This window comes from Poecilia reticulata, chromosome 8 (genome assembly GCF_904066995.2).
Source record: "Poecilia reticulata chromosome 8, P_reticulata-male-v2, whole genome shotgun sequence".
Lineage (NCBI taxonomy): Eukaryota > Metazoa > Chordata > Actinopteri > Cyprinodontiformes > Poeciliidae > Poecilia > Poecilia reticulata.
This window is the reverse complement of record NC_088837.1, coordinates 26,875,296-26,891,876: the sequence shown is the minus strand read 5'-3', so window position 1 is coordinate 26,891,876 and position 16,581 is coordinate 26,875,296. Positions and strand designations below refer to the sequence as shown.

At 47.9% G+C, this 16,581-nt stretch overlaps 1 protein-coding gene across 5 annotated transcripts; it reads left to right on the top strand.

Moving 5' to 3' along the window:
* The first annotated feature begins 1,024 nt into the window (after positions 1–1,024).
* Positions 1,025–14,801, top strand: LOC103469455 (zinc finger protein 646). 5 transcript variants are annotated; one of them, XR_014088797.1, is made up of 5 exons: positions 1,084–1,249; positions 4,845–7,627; positions 9,685–10,794; positions 10,885–11,469; positions 11,582–11,708. XR_014088797.1 is itself a non-coding variant. In XM_081610379.1 (5 exons), exons 2-4 carry the CDS (start codon positions 5,073–5,075, stop codon positions 10,961–10,963), a joined length of 3,744 nt encoding a protein of 1,247 aa, XP_081466505.1. In that variant the 5' UTR covers positions 1,084–1,249; positions 4,845–5,072; the 3' UTR covers positions 10,964–10,976; positions 11,581–11,719. The 5 variants fall into 5 exon arrangements, 4 of the variants coding, with proteins under 4 accessions (XP_008415363.1, XP_081466505.1, XP_081466504.1 ...); XM_081610379.1 differs by having other exon boundaries at positions 10,885–10,976; positions 11,581–11,719; XM_008417141.3 differs by lacking the exon at positions 10,885–11,469 and having other exon boundaries at positions 1,025–1,144; positions 11,582–14,801.
* Positions 14,802–16,581: the final 1,780 nt, after the last annotated feature.

Here is a 16,581-nt window from a genome sequence, read left to right as displayed (position 1 = left end):
TTTGTGTGTGTGTGTGTGTGTGTGTGTGTGTGTGTGTGTGTGTGTGTGTGTGTGTGTGTGTGTGTGTGTTTATGCAAAGGGTCAACTCATCCAATTTTGGACGTCAGAAGTTGAGAACTACCTGAAATTTACGTGAAGATTTAATACGGTTTGAAATATGCGCTTCCTGCAGCAGCTCAGGGGTTTGTTGTTGTTGTTGTTGCTGCTGTTGTTGCTGCTGTTGTTGTTGTTGTTTTTGTTGCTGTTGTTGCTGCTGTTGTTGTTGTTGCTGCTGCTGTTGCTGCTGTTGTTGTTGTTGTTGTTGCTGCTGTTGTTGTTGTTGTTGCTGCTGCTGCTGTTGTTGTTGTTGTTGTTGTTGTTGCTGTTGCTCCTGCTGCTGTTGTTGTGTTTTTAGATTGTTCTATGAGTTGTTTTCTCTTTTCTTTGTGTATGTTGTTTTCCCATCATTTGTGTTATTTCCTAGTTTTTGTTGTGTTCATTCTGACTGACTGTTATAACCTCAGCTACCAGGCTGAGGTTGGGCGTGTTGGTGTTTGACCACACAGAGGGCCGGCCCAAAACACAAGCAAACTAAGCTGGTGCCCTTAAACCATCAGGGGCTTCCCATTGATACTTGCTTTTTTTGCTTAAACCATTGATGAACATTTTTCACATTTGTTCACTGAGAATGAGAATATAATTACATTTGTTGACACTTTCAGCATTAATAAATTAAAGTATCTATTATTTTACAGTGAGATTTAAAGGGATTATCTTCATTATTAATTATGTTGTTACAATCTAAACGTTGAATTCTTTAGATTTGAGTTTGGTTTGTTCACAAATAACTAATTATCTGTGACTGCTTAGGGTCAGCCAATTAAACGGAGGCGTTTTAAATAAATGTGTTGAAACTGTTCAACTGGAAGAGTTCAGACCTGGTGGGTCCTGACCGCACAGATTCATTCACATAATTATCAGACTAATATCTGAAGATGTTTTCTTTAGAGACGGGGTTCGGTTCGGTTCGGTTTGGACCTTGATGCCGCGGAACGCTGTCATGTTTGGGCTCATGCGCCGCGCCGCTCGGCTCGCCGCGCGCGGCAGCGGCAGGAAGTGTGCTGCTGAAGCGGCGGCGGGGGGACACAGCAGAAAAAGTCGGAGGGTGAGCAGGAGGAGAAAATAAGCATGTCTAATCTGTGAAAGGTGCACAATCTGCGGGTCCAGGCCGTGATTCCTTCTGCTGGCGGGCGCAGAGGCCAACCGAGGGGTGAGTTTGTGGCGGAAAAAGGAGGAAAGCCGATGTTTTCCATGAAAGGGGGGCCGCGGTGTGTTTGTCGGGATCTTTGTGTAGCTCGGAGCTAGCTGCGCTGCTAACCGCGGCTAGCTGCTGCAGCGGAGGCAGCTTTCCGGCACCAAATGTGAAGGAAATTCCGAGATCAGCCTCCAAGCTGGACACGCAGCTATGCGGGACTACTGGACGTGCGTTTTTCTCTTGCTGTTTGGTTGTCCCTAACTTCCGCTTTTCTGTTTTCTCTCATCGCGGAGATGCTAATCGCTAGCCAGGCGCTAACCGTTAGCTCGGCCGAGCATCAGCTCCCTCCTCCGCCTCCTCTGCTCTAAATATCCGTTATTTGTCTCTGAAATGACCGCGGGACACTCTTCCGGGGTTCGGCACCATGTTGGGTCGGTGGACTGGGCTTGGAGCTCGGCTGGACCAAAGAGGGCCTGTGTTTGTGATTAAAAAGGGAGCTAACCCCGTTAGCTGCGGTAAAATGGCTCGGCGTCGCGGCTGAAAGCCATTTCAGATATTCGTGGGGTCTCGGTGGGAGTGGGCTGATGGCTGCAGGTGGCGCCCCGCATCATGTCGGTAACACTCGGCGCTCCGCCGCGCCCCGCAGCGGAGCGGGGGACGGAGCGCGGCTCCCCGCTCAGACTGGAAGGTCCGCGGCTGGAAATGTCGGATCGCCCCGCTTTGTCCGGATGGACTCCTGCCGAGGCCGAACCGGGGCGGGAGGAGACGGGCCAAGGTCAGGCGGCCCCGGGCGGCTGTCTGGGTCCGGTCCGGCTCTGTTCGGGCCAGGAACCGGGTGGGGATCCGGAGCAGCGGCGGGACCGTTAAAGCGGGTCAGACCGGGGGGGTGTGAACGGAGCCGGGCCGTTCCGGTCGGGTTGAGGCCTCGGCAGGTTTGTTTACATGATGAGCTGAAGGGAAAGTTGTGATTGGCTGCAGCTCAGCTTCACACCTGAACTCTGACCCCGCTGCTGCAGCATCATGCTGAGGGGTGAACAGTTCCCAGGTTAACCGGCTCCTGGGGTCATAAACTGGACCAGAGCCGCCGCGCCAGGATGACGGGGTGTCAGTTGTTTGGCGGCAGTAAATCTAAACTAGCTCAATAATTTCATTATTTATCGTTTTTCTCTTTCTACCATAATCTGAATGATGAAAGTCTTCAGTCTGGTGTTTTAAATTTTATTTATTTTGGATATTTAAAATGTATCCAGTTCTCAAATGTTAAGTAGATTTTTTTCCATGAATTAATCCTTTTATTTCTGTTAATTATGATGGTTTTCATTCAAATTTAAATATTACATCAGACTGATTTTTAAAAACAAAAGTGTGGATTGATGAAAAGTGTGTTTAATACTTATAGACCATTTCAAAATGTGCTTTTAACAATAATAATATATAATATCAGCTTAAATATGACTATAAATAAGTTTATTGGTGTTGGTCTGATTGGCTGCATCACAAAACATGAACTTTTATTTTTCTGATGTTTTTGCAGTCGGTTCTTGGAGGCTGCAGGAAAACCGTCCAGCTTTCACACTTATGGGTTTTTATTGCTTTATTATCAGCATGAAGCCCAAATCTGGACCAAACTCTGAAGACGGTTAAACATGAAAACATTCACTAATAGTCTCTGTGCTATGAGTTGATCATATGGACTTAAAGTTTTATCCTGATATTCTGTGATAATGATAGAAGTGATGATACACTGCAAAATCACAAAATCTTACCAAGTATTTTTGGTGTGGTTTCTGGTGCAAATATCTTGGTACAATTGAAATAAGATAAAAATAATTTTAATTTTTATATTAATGAAAAAGTTTTATTCCTGCTGGCAGATTATTATAATTATTATACTTATAACAAAACATTTTTCCTGCCGATGGAATTGGAACTTTTTCATCAATATTGAGGAATTATTGACTCATATTTCATTCTGAAAAGTTACATTTAAGATTTTTGTATTAGACATGATATTTGTGTTATATCTTAGTATTTACTAAGGTTTTGTTTTGCAGTGTAAAAATAATTGATTACTTGTTTTTTAGGTAACTGTCTGGATGGCAACAATTATAGCTTCACAAATTCAAATAACGCTTTTGAAAACTTTCCCATTTGTAATGAGCATCTTTAGCCACACAAAGAAGTGATTTACATCAATAAATGCACACAGTAACTGTATTTCCTAATGTATTAGTATTTATTGATGCTTTCGTTACACAAACAGTGGAGAAAATAATGAAACTATTAATCCTGATGAGAAAAGTTTTGGTTTTTTAAACTTCATTAATTGGAATTTATTGTGACAATGATAAATCAAAATTGTAATAAGAAATGGATGATGATGGATGATGATGGATGATGATGGATGATGATGGATGATGATGGATGATGATGGATGATGATGGATGATGATGGATGAATGCCCAGCCCTTCTGTGGTTTCAGCCATAAATAAGAAAACCAAAAGGTTGATCTTCATGTGAGGGAAACTGGAGGGGCAGGGAGGACGTCCAGCTCTGAGTGGATCTGCTCCTGTTTGCTGTTTTATTGTACATCCTGTTGACCTGCAGGCAGGTGAAGCGCTGATGGTCACATGACCCAGAACAAACACGGGCCGGGTCAACACTGGAACCGGCTGCTTCCTGCTGCTTCAGGCAGCGGACCAGTCAAACCCAAACTCCTTCCTCCTCTTCTTTCAAACAGGAGCCTGATTTTAACTGGGCCAATGTTGTCCCGTCTGGCTGCCACAGGATGTCCAAAGTGTGGCCCGGGGGCCGTCTGCAGCCCTCAGAATGATTCTGTGTGACTCCCAACGACAATCGCAGCTTTGGCCCAGCAGAGACACTTAAGAGACTCGGACGCAGCTAGTGATGCGTCTGAATTAGCTTTTCCTAAAGTGGGACATGCTATGAATAATCAAGTTTTATGTTTAAAATCAAATTTCATAGTAAAACCAGCTGTCTGTCTGTGGTCTTATTGCTAAAGCTACATGGTTGCTAACAGAGGTTAGAACTGTGAAATAAACCTGCTGTATAAATGGAACCTTTACTTCTGTAACGTTGAATGTTGTACAATGAAATTTGGATGCAATTTTCCAGTGAAAAACAAATGTCTCATAAAAAAATATACTATGAATAATTAGACTTTTCCTTTGACAAAAAGTGAACTGAAAACTCAAATGGACATAAAAACAGGCGAGGTCAAACTGGCGAGTGAGCGAAGTGATGGCTGATGGGTAAAAACGGCTTCTCGGCCTTTAGCGATCTGGAAAGCGGTGCTTGTCCGTGGAGCCATGTGTCTGAATTTCCTTGATGTTCTTGAAGCATTATTGGTTCCTGGTAGCTCTTTTTACTGTGCAACTGGAAACCATGCACAGTGACGATAAACCACAATAAATAACATTAAATATTGTGAAAATAAGTAGTTCACATTGCACACCGCTAGTACTAACCCTTGACTTTCCCAATAATTTACCTTGTAAGCATTTTCCATCAAAACTAAAGATTTCACTGTAGAAATCAAGAGTTGTTGTCGGGTGAATCCAAAAGTAACTGTTCTTCTTCTCTCCACAGTGATTCCTCATTGGTGTGCCCATCGCCCCTTGCTGGCCCGCCACCCCCAAGGCGGGCCGTGATTGGCTGGATGTCCTTTGGTGGTGGAATATGGCCTGGAGTCTCAGCTAAAGAGCTAAGCAACCTTGTTTTCTCCCCTCCCCTACCCCCCATGGTCCCCCAACCCTTCACTGTTCATTACTACGTTGTGAACCGTGACTCCTTCCAACTGCTCCGGGGTAGAGTACTATGGCAATGCATGATATGAGTCGTGCCAAGGGATTCCCCTGTAAAGAATGTGATATGGTCTGCCCGAGTACTCCAAGTCTTCTAGAGCATATGAAAGCACATTATCAGCAGGAAGAGAGCGGTCGTTTTGAGTGTGAACAGTGTGGACGGATTTACAAGCACGCAGCCAGCCTTGCCAACCATAAGAAGTCTCACGAAGTGGGTTCGTTCCAGTGTCCAGTCTGTACGCGTACGCTGCCGAACGCGGTAGCTCTGAAAAACCACCTTCGGATCCATACTCTGTCCCCAAGCAGTGCACACGCAGAGGAGGAGAACGAGGAGGCCCCTGAGGAGGCGGGCCACGACGAGAGGAGCTTCGGCCTTGCCCAGGACCTCTCGGATGGGTTTGGCCGTTCCCATCTGAACAACAGTGGTGTTGGACATAGTGTCCTACCTGGCCACGAGACAGACGACCACGGGAAAAAAGGCTCCCCTGAATCTGACGACGCCTGGGACAGACCGTTCAAGTGTGACCAGTGTGACCGAACCTATCGGCATCACGGTAGTCTGGTGAACCACAAAAAGTGTCACCAACAAGGAACTTTCAAGTGCTCTGTGTGTTTTAAACAATTCAGCAATCTGGCTGCGTTAAACAGCCACGAGAGGACTCACTCAAAGTTCAAGACTCCAGGGGCGACCATGGTGAGCAGCGGCGCTGGCAGCAGCCTCCACGATTCGGAGCGCAGTGCCGGCTCGCAGTCATCTCAGAGCGATGAGTCTGCCTCCTGTTTCTGCCACTTGTGTCAGATAGCGCTGCCGAACAAGGCAGACTTCCAGGAGCACATCCTGCTGCACAACACGGCCTCGCCCTCACTCGGACTGCCGCGCAGCTTCCCCGGCATCATGCCTCACAATCTGAGTGCCGTGCGGTCCCCGGCGTACACCCCGGCACTGGGTGACCCTCTGCCCCTACCCCCACTTCCTGCAGATAAAAGGGGCCCGTACGACCCAATTATGGGTCCCCCAGTCAACAACCCCATTTACACATGTGCATACTGTGGGGCTGGACACCCAGACCTAGAGACTTTAAAAGTTCACTATCTAACCCATGATCCTCATCCACCGTCCCACAGTCAGGACAGCTCCATACTCAACTCGGACACACTCAGCTCTGGATCACAGGGCTCGGTGGCATCGCCCTCTGGTGGCCGTGTACCTCAGGCCAATTCTCCAGATGACGAAGAGCGCCGCTTCAAGTGTGGAGAATGCGGTAAAAGCTATCGGCATGCAGGGAGTCTGGTCAATCACAAACGATGCCATCAGACCGGCCACTACCAGTGCACCATCTGCTGTAAGCAGTACCCCCACCTGGCGGCACTACATAGCCACCTGAGGAGCCACAAGGGCCGCCCCTCCAACCAGCCAATCGGCAACGACAGCGGCGACTGGCTGTCTCCTGAGCCGCTCACTCTGGATTCCCAGCAGAGCTACGTCCAGGAGGGCAACACCACAAACACTCCAATCTCACTGCCAGGAAACCTTGGTGATTCCTCTCACTTTGTGCCGGATGGCGGCCATAGCAGCGGGTTGGACTCCCTAGAGTTCCATGATCGGTTTGACGGCAGCTCGCTTTCCCAGAGCAGCTCTACTCACCGGCAGGCAGACAGACATGTTTGTGCCGACTGCGGTGAGATGTACGGGGATGTTTCAGGCATCAAGTCGCACATGTGTCCCCGCCGTGGACAGCAACAGCAGCCACCACCGCAGCAGCAGCAAAGCAACATGTCTAATGGCTTCATGGGGAACATGAACTACCACAGCTCCAGTGGGACATCCATGCCCTCCGGGAGCTCCAGCAGCATTAAAGAAGGCAGCAGCCAGAGACCCTACTCCCAGAGTGGGGGTAAGAGGATGGGCAGTAACGACAAAGACGACGACGATGATGGAGAGGTGTATCAGTGCTCGGTATGTGGCAATCATTATGCCAGCCTAAGAGCTCTGAGAAGCCACCTTCGCAGCCACGCCAATAACCCGATAGGAGCAGGACCATCCAATCTGGATCAGGACTGGAGGATGATCTGCTCCACCTGTGGCCAGAGCTTCTCCAGGAAGCAGGACCTCCTGAATCACCAGTTAATCCACGGCCCCCAGAGGCCAGACGGCCAGCAGCAGGGTATCACCGGCGGCTCAGCCAATGGCAGTGACAAGATGGATGGACGTAACCACATATGTGTGGACTGTGGCATGTTTTTTGCCGACCAACACCACCTGGTCACTCACTTGTGCCCCGGTAAGAACCGAGGAATGAATAAGTCTGGCCTAAATGGAGGCAAAGGGATGTCTGGTGGTGAAGCTGTAGCTGGAGCCAGTGGTGATGGGCGCAGGCCAATGGTTGATCAAAGTGACAAACCACACAAATGTGACCAGTGTGGACGAGGATACAGACACCCCTGCTCGCTCCTCAATCACAAGAAGTCTCATAAAACCGGCGTTTTCCGCTGCCTGGTGTGCCAGAAACGCTACTACAACCTGCTGGCGCTAAAGAACCACCAAAGGACCCACTTCGACCTCAAAAGGTACGCTTCTAGTTCAATTTTAAATGTCATGAAAAAGTGGGCTTAAAAATGGGTGCTATGGAGAATTATATTACATCATCTGAAATTCCACAAGAAATCTCAAAACATGTGAACAGTTAAATATGGTCGTAAATGTCTTGAAAGCTAAACCCTGCAACTTATTTGAAAAATAAACATGTCTTTAGTTTCCAAAGACATCATGCTGTTTTTCAAAGAGATGAACAAAATATGTTGGTAGAATTGTGGGCTACAAGCCAAACAGCCCAACATCAAGCCCTTTGCAGCGGGTCAGTGCGGCTGCGCATTCTGGGCAAGGGATGCCGGAGCATTGATCAGTTGATCGGTAGGATGGTCATGAAATCACCGGCAACCGATAATTGCAATGCCAATTTTCATTATGAGTGCTTATGCAGGTTTTTGCCCATACCTTGGGTAAAGGGACGGCTCACGCCGGTCCACTCTTTGAGCAGTCCTGGACATTAAGGTCATCACGGTCCTGTTGTTCCTCAGTCTATTGTGACTGAACACCACCGGTCTCAAAGGAGTCACACTTCATCTGCACAGGATTGCTTACTACTCATTAAGTGAGAAACCTGTTTGTTGTTGGCCTCACCAGAGACTTCAGCTAGAAACAGCATGAGCCTCCAGCCAGAGAGAGTGATCAGTCCATCCAGTTCCAGCCTAAGTTTCCTATGTTGAGTTAAATTAAGCCTCAGGCTCATGTGGTGGTGGCCTTCCATAATTTCTTTAATTCTGCATTCCCACCAGCCCGAGTTAACCCGCTTTAATCCAACACCAGTGTTTCTGCCTAGACAGTCCAGTTCATTTGGGCAGATTGAGCTATGATGGAGACCAAAAAAGTGAACTCTGGTCCGCTTACAAACGTAGGTAAAATCTGAGGCCACTCCATTCTTGTTCACATTTGGTAAAGAGGGAAGTTGTGCTCAGTGTCTTCTTCAGAGGTTTTTGTGTCATTCAGTTTTTCTTGGTTCAGCACCCTGAACTAAGGCAAGGGGGGAACAGGTTGCTCAAAGGGTTTGGTTGGTTTGACTCACTGCAGCATGTGAGAGAGTCATACCAGCTGAAAATATAGCAAATATTGTACCAGTCGAACCAATACCAAACTATACGTTTCAACTCTGCAACTTTAACTCCCTCAGATCCCAAAGACTTTGGTTTCAGATCCTTCCTCTGCTGGGTTGAGTGGCCGTTGTTTTTGGTTGGGCCTGTAACGGTGTCTGGTTGACTTCAGACCCATGGCTTGAGAACATTCTATATGATGTTATGCTATGTTACACTAAAAGATTAACTCTGTTATGTTGAAATACTTGGCATGCCTTGGATTTACGTGCCTTGACCCAGTTTAGATCGGGCTTCAGCTTGGACCTTCCAGATGTGTTGTTCTTCATCCAGATGCAGCTTTGCTAACCTAAGTCCTGCTGCCGTCCTGTTTTAGAGAGAGAGTTTCTCTTTCAACTCTTCCAGTCATTCTGGTTCAGTGCTGATACCATTCCTTTAACCTGCTAACTGAGGCCATTAGAGATGGAGCTCTGGTTGTTTGGTCATTTCTGTAAGCTTTGGACTGAATCTGCTGGGATGTCCGCTGTCTGAGGTGTTTTTCTGTAGAGTAAGAAATGTCAAATTCTTTAGAAATTATTACCTTATTCTCCAGTTGTGGGATTGCTCATGCTTTTTAGTTACAAGCAAGGGCCAGATGATCAAGAAAACCTCATCAACACAAGCATCCATGTAGTGGTAGGACTTCTGTTAGTTTATTGTCTCTGCCAAAGTACACCGACTGCATCACAATGTGCAATTGAAATTGGTTGAAAGTAATGCTTCTTATGTTATTGTTTTGAAGAACTTGATCATGTTGGTTTAGCCAGTCTACTTTTTAAGATAAATCATGGGTTCAAGAAAGCATCCTTGTGGAACACCACAGGCAGTATCTCACTCACTTCTCTCTGCTAACAGTTGTATGTAGTACAGAATTTTCTCTTTGTAGGAACATTGTGATTGTTACGCGTCTCCTTCACGTTTTGTCGTCCCTGCTCCAGGCACAAGTGTGAGGAATGTGGCAAAGCCTTCAAGATCCAAAAGCAGCTCATCAACCACCTCCGTCTCCATGAGGAGCACCGGGCCAAAGGTCTCGTCCGGACCGGTCCCAACGGTTCCCGCTTCCAGCAACCTGGACCATCTCAAATGCAGACAATGAGAGCAGAGTCCTCAAAGGGCCCAGTCATGGGGGTCAAGTACAGCCATCAAGGCTTTAAGAAGCCTTACTCGTCGGCTGGGACCTCCAGGCCCCAGAAGTTTGACCCTGCTGAAAGTGGGCGAAGACCTTTTGCCTGTGAGGAATGTGGAAAGACGTACCGCCATGCTGGCAGCCTGGCCAATCACAAGAACCTTCATAAAATTGGAGAGTACCACTGCAATGTTTGCAACTCCACGTACCCCAACCGGTTGGCCATGAAGAACCACCTGCGCCTCCACTTTGCCCAGAAGAAGCACAACTGTCAGGAGTGCGGTAAAGGTTTTCGCACTCAGCGGCAGCTTGCCACTCACACTACAGCTGGCTTGTGTAAAGGCCCGCAGGGCCCTGGGGCCCAAATGGACTTTGAGTGCGACGGCTGCTGCGAAGGATTCGCCACGGCTGACGAACTGTCTGCTCACGACTGCCCAGCTCAGCACCTTCCTTCGTCTTCCTCCACCAGCAGCTCCGCCAACATCAGCATGGAGAGGAGCTCTGTTGACATGGACTCTGACGAGCGGCCGTACGCCTGCGACCTCTGCAGCTGCACCTACAAGCACGCCAGTTCCTTGCTCAACCACAAGCACACCCACAAGACCGGAAACTTCCGCTGCAACTTCTGCGACAAGCCCTACACCAATTATATGGCCTTGCGCAACCACATGCGCATCCACACGCAGCGCAAGAAACACATCTGCCACACTTGTGGGAAAGCTTTCCGGTTGGCAAGGTTCCTGCGTAACCACCAGAAGGTGCATGAGGAGGGCGCTACGCCATTCGGCTGCCCCAGCTGCGGGAAGAGTTTCCAGGGGAGGTCCGGTCTGGCCCGGCACCGCTGTGGGGACAACCAGGTAGGCATGGAGGTCAGGAGGAAGGCCGCTGCACCCCCAGGAGAGGGAGAAGAGTGTCGGTACACGTGAGTTCTCGTCAGTTGTTTGTGATTCTTCGAAGTTGGAACAAAAAGAAGTAGTGCAGATAAATTTAGGTCTCTACGTGTCTATTACAGGTATATGATCTCCAATCCGGCTTCCTTGGGACCATACGCGTGCCGGAATTCGGATTTTTCTGAAGTTTGGACAGATTGAATTAGAGACCAGATAAGTCATCCCCGTTTGCTTTCAGTTAGCATATCACACATTGTAGTTTGTAGGCTGCCTTCAATCATTCATGTCATGTTCAGATGTTGTTTACATGCTGTTTTCTTCTCTGACTGAAGCTTTCCTCTGATTGTGTCTGATCTGATGGCTGCTGAGCAGAATGAGGCTGCTGCATTTTGATGTTTGTTTGGGAAGAGCAGGGAGTATTTGGAGCTAGCTGCACTGCACATGTACACACGTCGGCATTACCAACCGGGAATTTAGCGTAGCTGTGGCCGGTTCTTCCAATGGGCAGCAGACTCGCTCAGTGCATCCCTTTAGGTACAGAGGCTGTGTGTGCAGTGCAGGAAGCAGCAGATACTTCCCACTTTCCTCCTGCTTGTGTGTCCATGTCCCCCGTCCACACAGCAGTCCCCCCCAGTGACCTGTGTAGAAACGTTAGCTGGTGCACCAGTTTGTAGAAAGCTCTGAGCCGGATTTCAGATCATATACCTGTATGTAAACTTTATCAGGTGATGTTGCATGTCTGCCTCCCGTCACTAATTTTTCTCTGTCTCTTCCCCGCCCCTCCCCCGCTCTCTCCTCTTACCGTTTGTCTCTGCACAGATGTGATCAGTGTGGCCGCTCCTACCGCCACGCCAGCTCCCTGCTCAACCACAAGAACACCCACACCGTCGGCATCTACCACTGCGCCGTGTGCCTCAAGACCTACAACAACCTGCTTGCCCTCAAGAACCACCGCCGCATCCACTCTGAGACCCGCCGTCACCGCTGCCATGACTGCGGGAAGGCGTTCCGTGTCTCCTCGCAGCTCTACAACCACCGGCGGGTCCACCAGAAGCAGCGGGAGCTGACCTGCCGGTCCTGCCAGCGAGCCTTCCCCACGCAGGCCAGCTTCAGGCTCCACATGGAGATCACCCACGGCCAGATGCCGCAACCCCGCCAGCCCAGACCCCAGCAGCACCGGCCGGGCGGCTCCCAGGAGCTGGGCTGGGGGTCGGGCCTCGACCTCACCCTCATGCAAGAGCAAGGACTCAATCCCGGCAGCTTGGCTAAAGGCCGCAGCCGCGAGGGCAACGATGAGGTCGCCAAGCCCCACATCTGCAACCAGTGCGGACGCTCGTACCGCCACGCTAGCTCGCTGCTCAACCACAAGAACAGCCACAAGACTGGGACCTTCTTCTGCTCCTCCTGCCAGAAGGAGTTCCCCAACCTCATGTCCCTCAAGAACCACCGGCGCATCCACACCGAGCCCAAGCGCTACCAGTGCCCGGACTGCGGGAAGTCGTTCCGGGTGTCCACGCAGCTCATCTGCCACCGCCGGATCCACACCAAGGAGAAGCCTTTCTCCTGCCAGCAGTGCGACAAGCGCTTCTCCTCCAAGTCCAACCTGCGGCACCACATGAAGGTGCATTGGAGCGGCACCACGCCGCCGCCGTCGGCCATGGCAGTGCCCAACTACCTGGGCATGCCCGGCGGACCTTTCGTGTAGTCTAAGGGGGTGTCCAGTGCTGGCGGTGCCAAACCGTAGATAAACCTTCGTCCTCCTCGGTGTGTGGTGGCAGTGTGTGTGAGGACAGATAAACACACACACAGACCTTCTGCTAACCATGCCTCCCTGCATGATGCCCCCCCACAGCTGCAGCACCTGAGCCTGACCCGGACTGTGGGGTCGTTGGGTCGCTGCTGGTTCCTCTGGTGGCCTTCGTCAGTGTTTTGAAGCCTTCTCACTCTGAAACGTAGCATGAGTGGAGCTCGGCCGTCGGACCTTCATGCCCTGCTGTCGGGCAGCAGAGACTCATGGGACTTTTTCAGACTTAAGACGCGTGTGTGTGCTGTAACAGAGAGACACTTCCTATTATCTGGTTCACACACACGGACTCGGAGCGGATGATTTCTGTGCCAACAAGTTTGTTAAAACGCATTTCATTCGCATTTATCAAACCACAGATTGTATCCAACACTGTCTGGATTTACCATAGCAACGTCTCCTACTGCTCTTCTCTTTCCGCTGACGCTTCACAGGAAGTTTGATGTTCGGTGCTGGATCAGTCTCAACATTCCTGGTCCAACCCTGAAACGGTGCAGATGCTGGAAGAACGTCTGTTTGCTACGGTGGCTCAGAGAGCTCAACTTCAACTTCACAGATTTCCAGTCACAACTTTGAGCTGAACTGGGTCAAATTAAGTGAATCGGAGGAAAAACATCAGAAATGTAATTTTCAGAAAGAACAGCCAGCTTTTTATTTATGTTTTTATAGTAGTGAGACTCAATTTAAATCTGTTAATTTCAGGGTTTGAAATTAACTTGCAATTTAATCAGAAAACTGGCAACAAAGTAAACATTTTCAGTTTAAAAAAACATTTTTAGCTGCTAAATTATTGACTAAGTTCTGGTTCTGGAGACTTTTCCTCCTCCACCAGAACCAAATCCGGGTTAAAGTCTGAAGTCCTGGTTCTCCATTAGTAAATGTTGCTATGCCTGTTCTGCACCAGTAGAGGGCGACGATGTTAAAAACCCGGCGCAGTTCTGGGTCACAGATGATGTGACGTCAGTTCGTGTTTCTTCGCTCTGCTGTTATAAATATCATCAAAACGTTATTAATGCACACAGCGCATGTAAACGCTACATATTTAACCTTCATATATTTCTGAAAACGTGTTTCTGAAAGAAACATTTTTAACTTATTTCAGATAATTAACTGTTTTTAAACTTCACCCACAAAAACGGTGAACATAAAAACCATGTTGGGGATAAAATGACGTGTTAAAAACTGATCATCTGAACGGTTCTTTGAGCTGATCCTGAAGATTCGGTTCCCTCCAAAGAGCCGGAAGTCCCATCGCTGGTCAGAACCCGGTTTACTCTTCATGCCTGCGGAACCTGACGGGCTGAGCGGATCAGAACCAGAACCGCACCGTAGTTTACCGATCACAGCGTTTTTCTCAAATCAACCCAGAAACAGGTTCTGGTTCCGAATTGGAGTTTTTTTTTCTTCAGTTTTTCGGAGCCCGATCAGCTGGCTCTCCGACTCGAACCGGAAATTCCTCCATGTTTGTCCTGCTGCCTGCGGCGCCACCTGCTGGCTAACCCATCAACCTGCAGTCCGTGTGTGTGAACTGGACCCAAACTCTCATCTCTGCGGCTTTGACCGAAGGAAGCAGATCCTGTAGTAACTCATTTATTTATATGAAGCTGATTATTGATTATTGATGATTAACTCGTGTATCGGACCGCGCTAGTGTTTAGGCTGTGTGACTTTAGAGCCGTGTCGATGTGAAGCACCCCTCCGCTCGGAGCCGACGGACTCATCCGGATCCTGCCTCCTTCGCCCCGTGACGTCACGCCGACTCCCTGCTTCCGGACGGACTTCCGGCGGCGGGACGCCCGGCTCTGTCCCACTTCCTGTATTTATTGGTGTTTCTTTCCCGTTTCCCTTATTTAACTGTTGGAAGCCTGTGTGTGTCTGTCAGCGTGTCGAGGAGCGCCGGTGCTAGTCAAAAAATAAAAATAAAGTGAAAGCCGTGCAGTGACGTCAAGTGCTGTAGGAGTCCATGTGATCTAGAACACAGAAATGTCCCCATCCGCCGTTTGTCCTCCGACACTTCCTGCCTGCGTCTCAGTAGATTAGAGAGGAAAGTTTGGAGCGGCTGTAATCCTCCGTTTGAAGCTCGAACTTTCCGTTTTCATGCGTATATATGATGTAATGCTTACTATACACTTTTATAAACTATGTTTTGATAATTCATTTCTTAACAGAGAACTTGTCCATATACTATAACCCTTACTGCTGAGTACTGAAAATAAATAGATGAGAAAAAAATGATCGGTTTGCGAGTCTGATTCCTGGAGAAACAGTCCAACAACCCCAACAATTGTACGGAAGGCCAGAAGTGTCACAATTCAATAAAAAAAAACTACATTTTAATTTTATTATTATATGAATTCTGTTACACAGCTAATTATTTTTGCCCCTCATTGCAGCACAATATGGATTTCTCTGTGCTTCAGACAACAGTAATGGATTAAATAGGATGTGCTGTCTCGCTAAGTCCTGTATAAAATATCATGTATTTATTAAATTATTCATACTTTATAGTTTACCTATTACATATTTTGTTTTTATATGTTTTATAAACAAGAAGTAGATTTTTTTTTTGTTGGATTGTGGCACTTTTGGGTCTCCGTACATGTTTCATGTTTTTCTCAATTTTGTGTGGAGAGTGAAGAGTGCTAAATTATGATGAATACTTCTGAAATAATTAAACATTATTTTTTTAAAACTGGAAATAAATGGAAATTTATTAAATATACAATTAATTATATGTACATCAATTAAATGGTTTTCATTTTAAAAACTATATTGTTTCATCATTTCATAAATGATTCCTTTGATGAAGCACAAAATGGTGAGCGGGATGATTGGGAACCCTGACATCTGATTGGCTGCTCCTGCAGAGACCCTGACGCCTCTTGGCTCAGACATGAAGTAAATTAAGATTATTATTTCATATTATTTAAATTGACACTCTTCACTCTCCATAGTTTTTCCCCGTGTTTCCATCAGCAGAGAGGACAATCCCAGGCCAGCCACACGGGGGCGTGCAGGAGTCGCATCAAACGTCGGTGACGTTATTTTAGAGCCGATCTGACGTTTCCGGTCATGTTGAATAGTTTTACTGCTTTGCACTGAAATAGAATTCCTCTGGTGTTCCTCACGGTTCTGTCCTGAGTCCCCTCATGATCTCCATCCATCATCCATCCATCCATCATCCATCCATCATCCATCATCCATCCATCATCCATCCATCCATCCATCCATCCATCGTCCCATCCATCCATCATCCATCCATCATCCATCCATCATCCATCCATCATCCATCCATCCATCCATCCATCCATCATCCATCCATCCATCCATCATCCATCCATCATCCATCCATCATCCATCCATCCATCCATCATCCATCCATCCATCATCCATCCATCCATCATCCATCCATCCATCATCCATCCATCCATCATCCATCATCCATCCATCCATCCATCATCCATCCATCCATCCATCATCCATCCATCCATCATCCATCCATCCATCCATCCATCCATCCATCCATCATCCATCCATCCATCCATCCATCCATCATCCATCCATCATCCATCCATCCATCCATCCATCATCCATCCATCATCCATCCATCCATCATCCATCCATCCATCCATCATCCATCCATCCATCCATCCATCCATCCATCATCCCATCCATCCATCATCCATCATCCATCCATCCATCCCATCCATCATCCATCATCCATCCATCATCCATCCATCCATCCATCATCCATCCATCCATCCATCCATCCATCATCCATCATCCATCCATCCATCATCCATCCATCATCCATCCATCCATCCATCCATCATCCATCCATCATCCATCCATCATCATCCATCCATCCATCCATCCATCCATCATCCATCCATCCATCCATCCATCATCCATCCATCCATCATCCATCCATCATCCATCCATCATCCATCCATCATCCATCCATCATCATCCATCATCCATCCATCATCATCCATCCATCCATCCATCATCCATC

What these genes read in the sequence shown, in the direction of transcription:
- LOC103469455 (XM_008417141.3), top strand. Translation starts at nt 5,073, where the DNA reads ATGGCAATGCATGATATGAGTCGTGCCAAGGGATTCCCCTGTAAAGAA. An exon ending in ACCCACTTCGACCTCAAAAG is followed by an intron (nt 7,628 to 9,684) that starts GTACGCTTCTAG and finishes TCCCTGCTCCAG; the next exon opens with GCACAAGTGTGAGGAATGTG. An exon ending in GGAGAAGAGTGTCGGTACAC is followed by an intron (nt 10,795 to 11,581) that starts GTGAGTTCTCGT and finishes GTCTCTGCACAG; the next exon opens with ATGTGATCAGTGTGGCCGCT.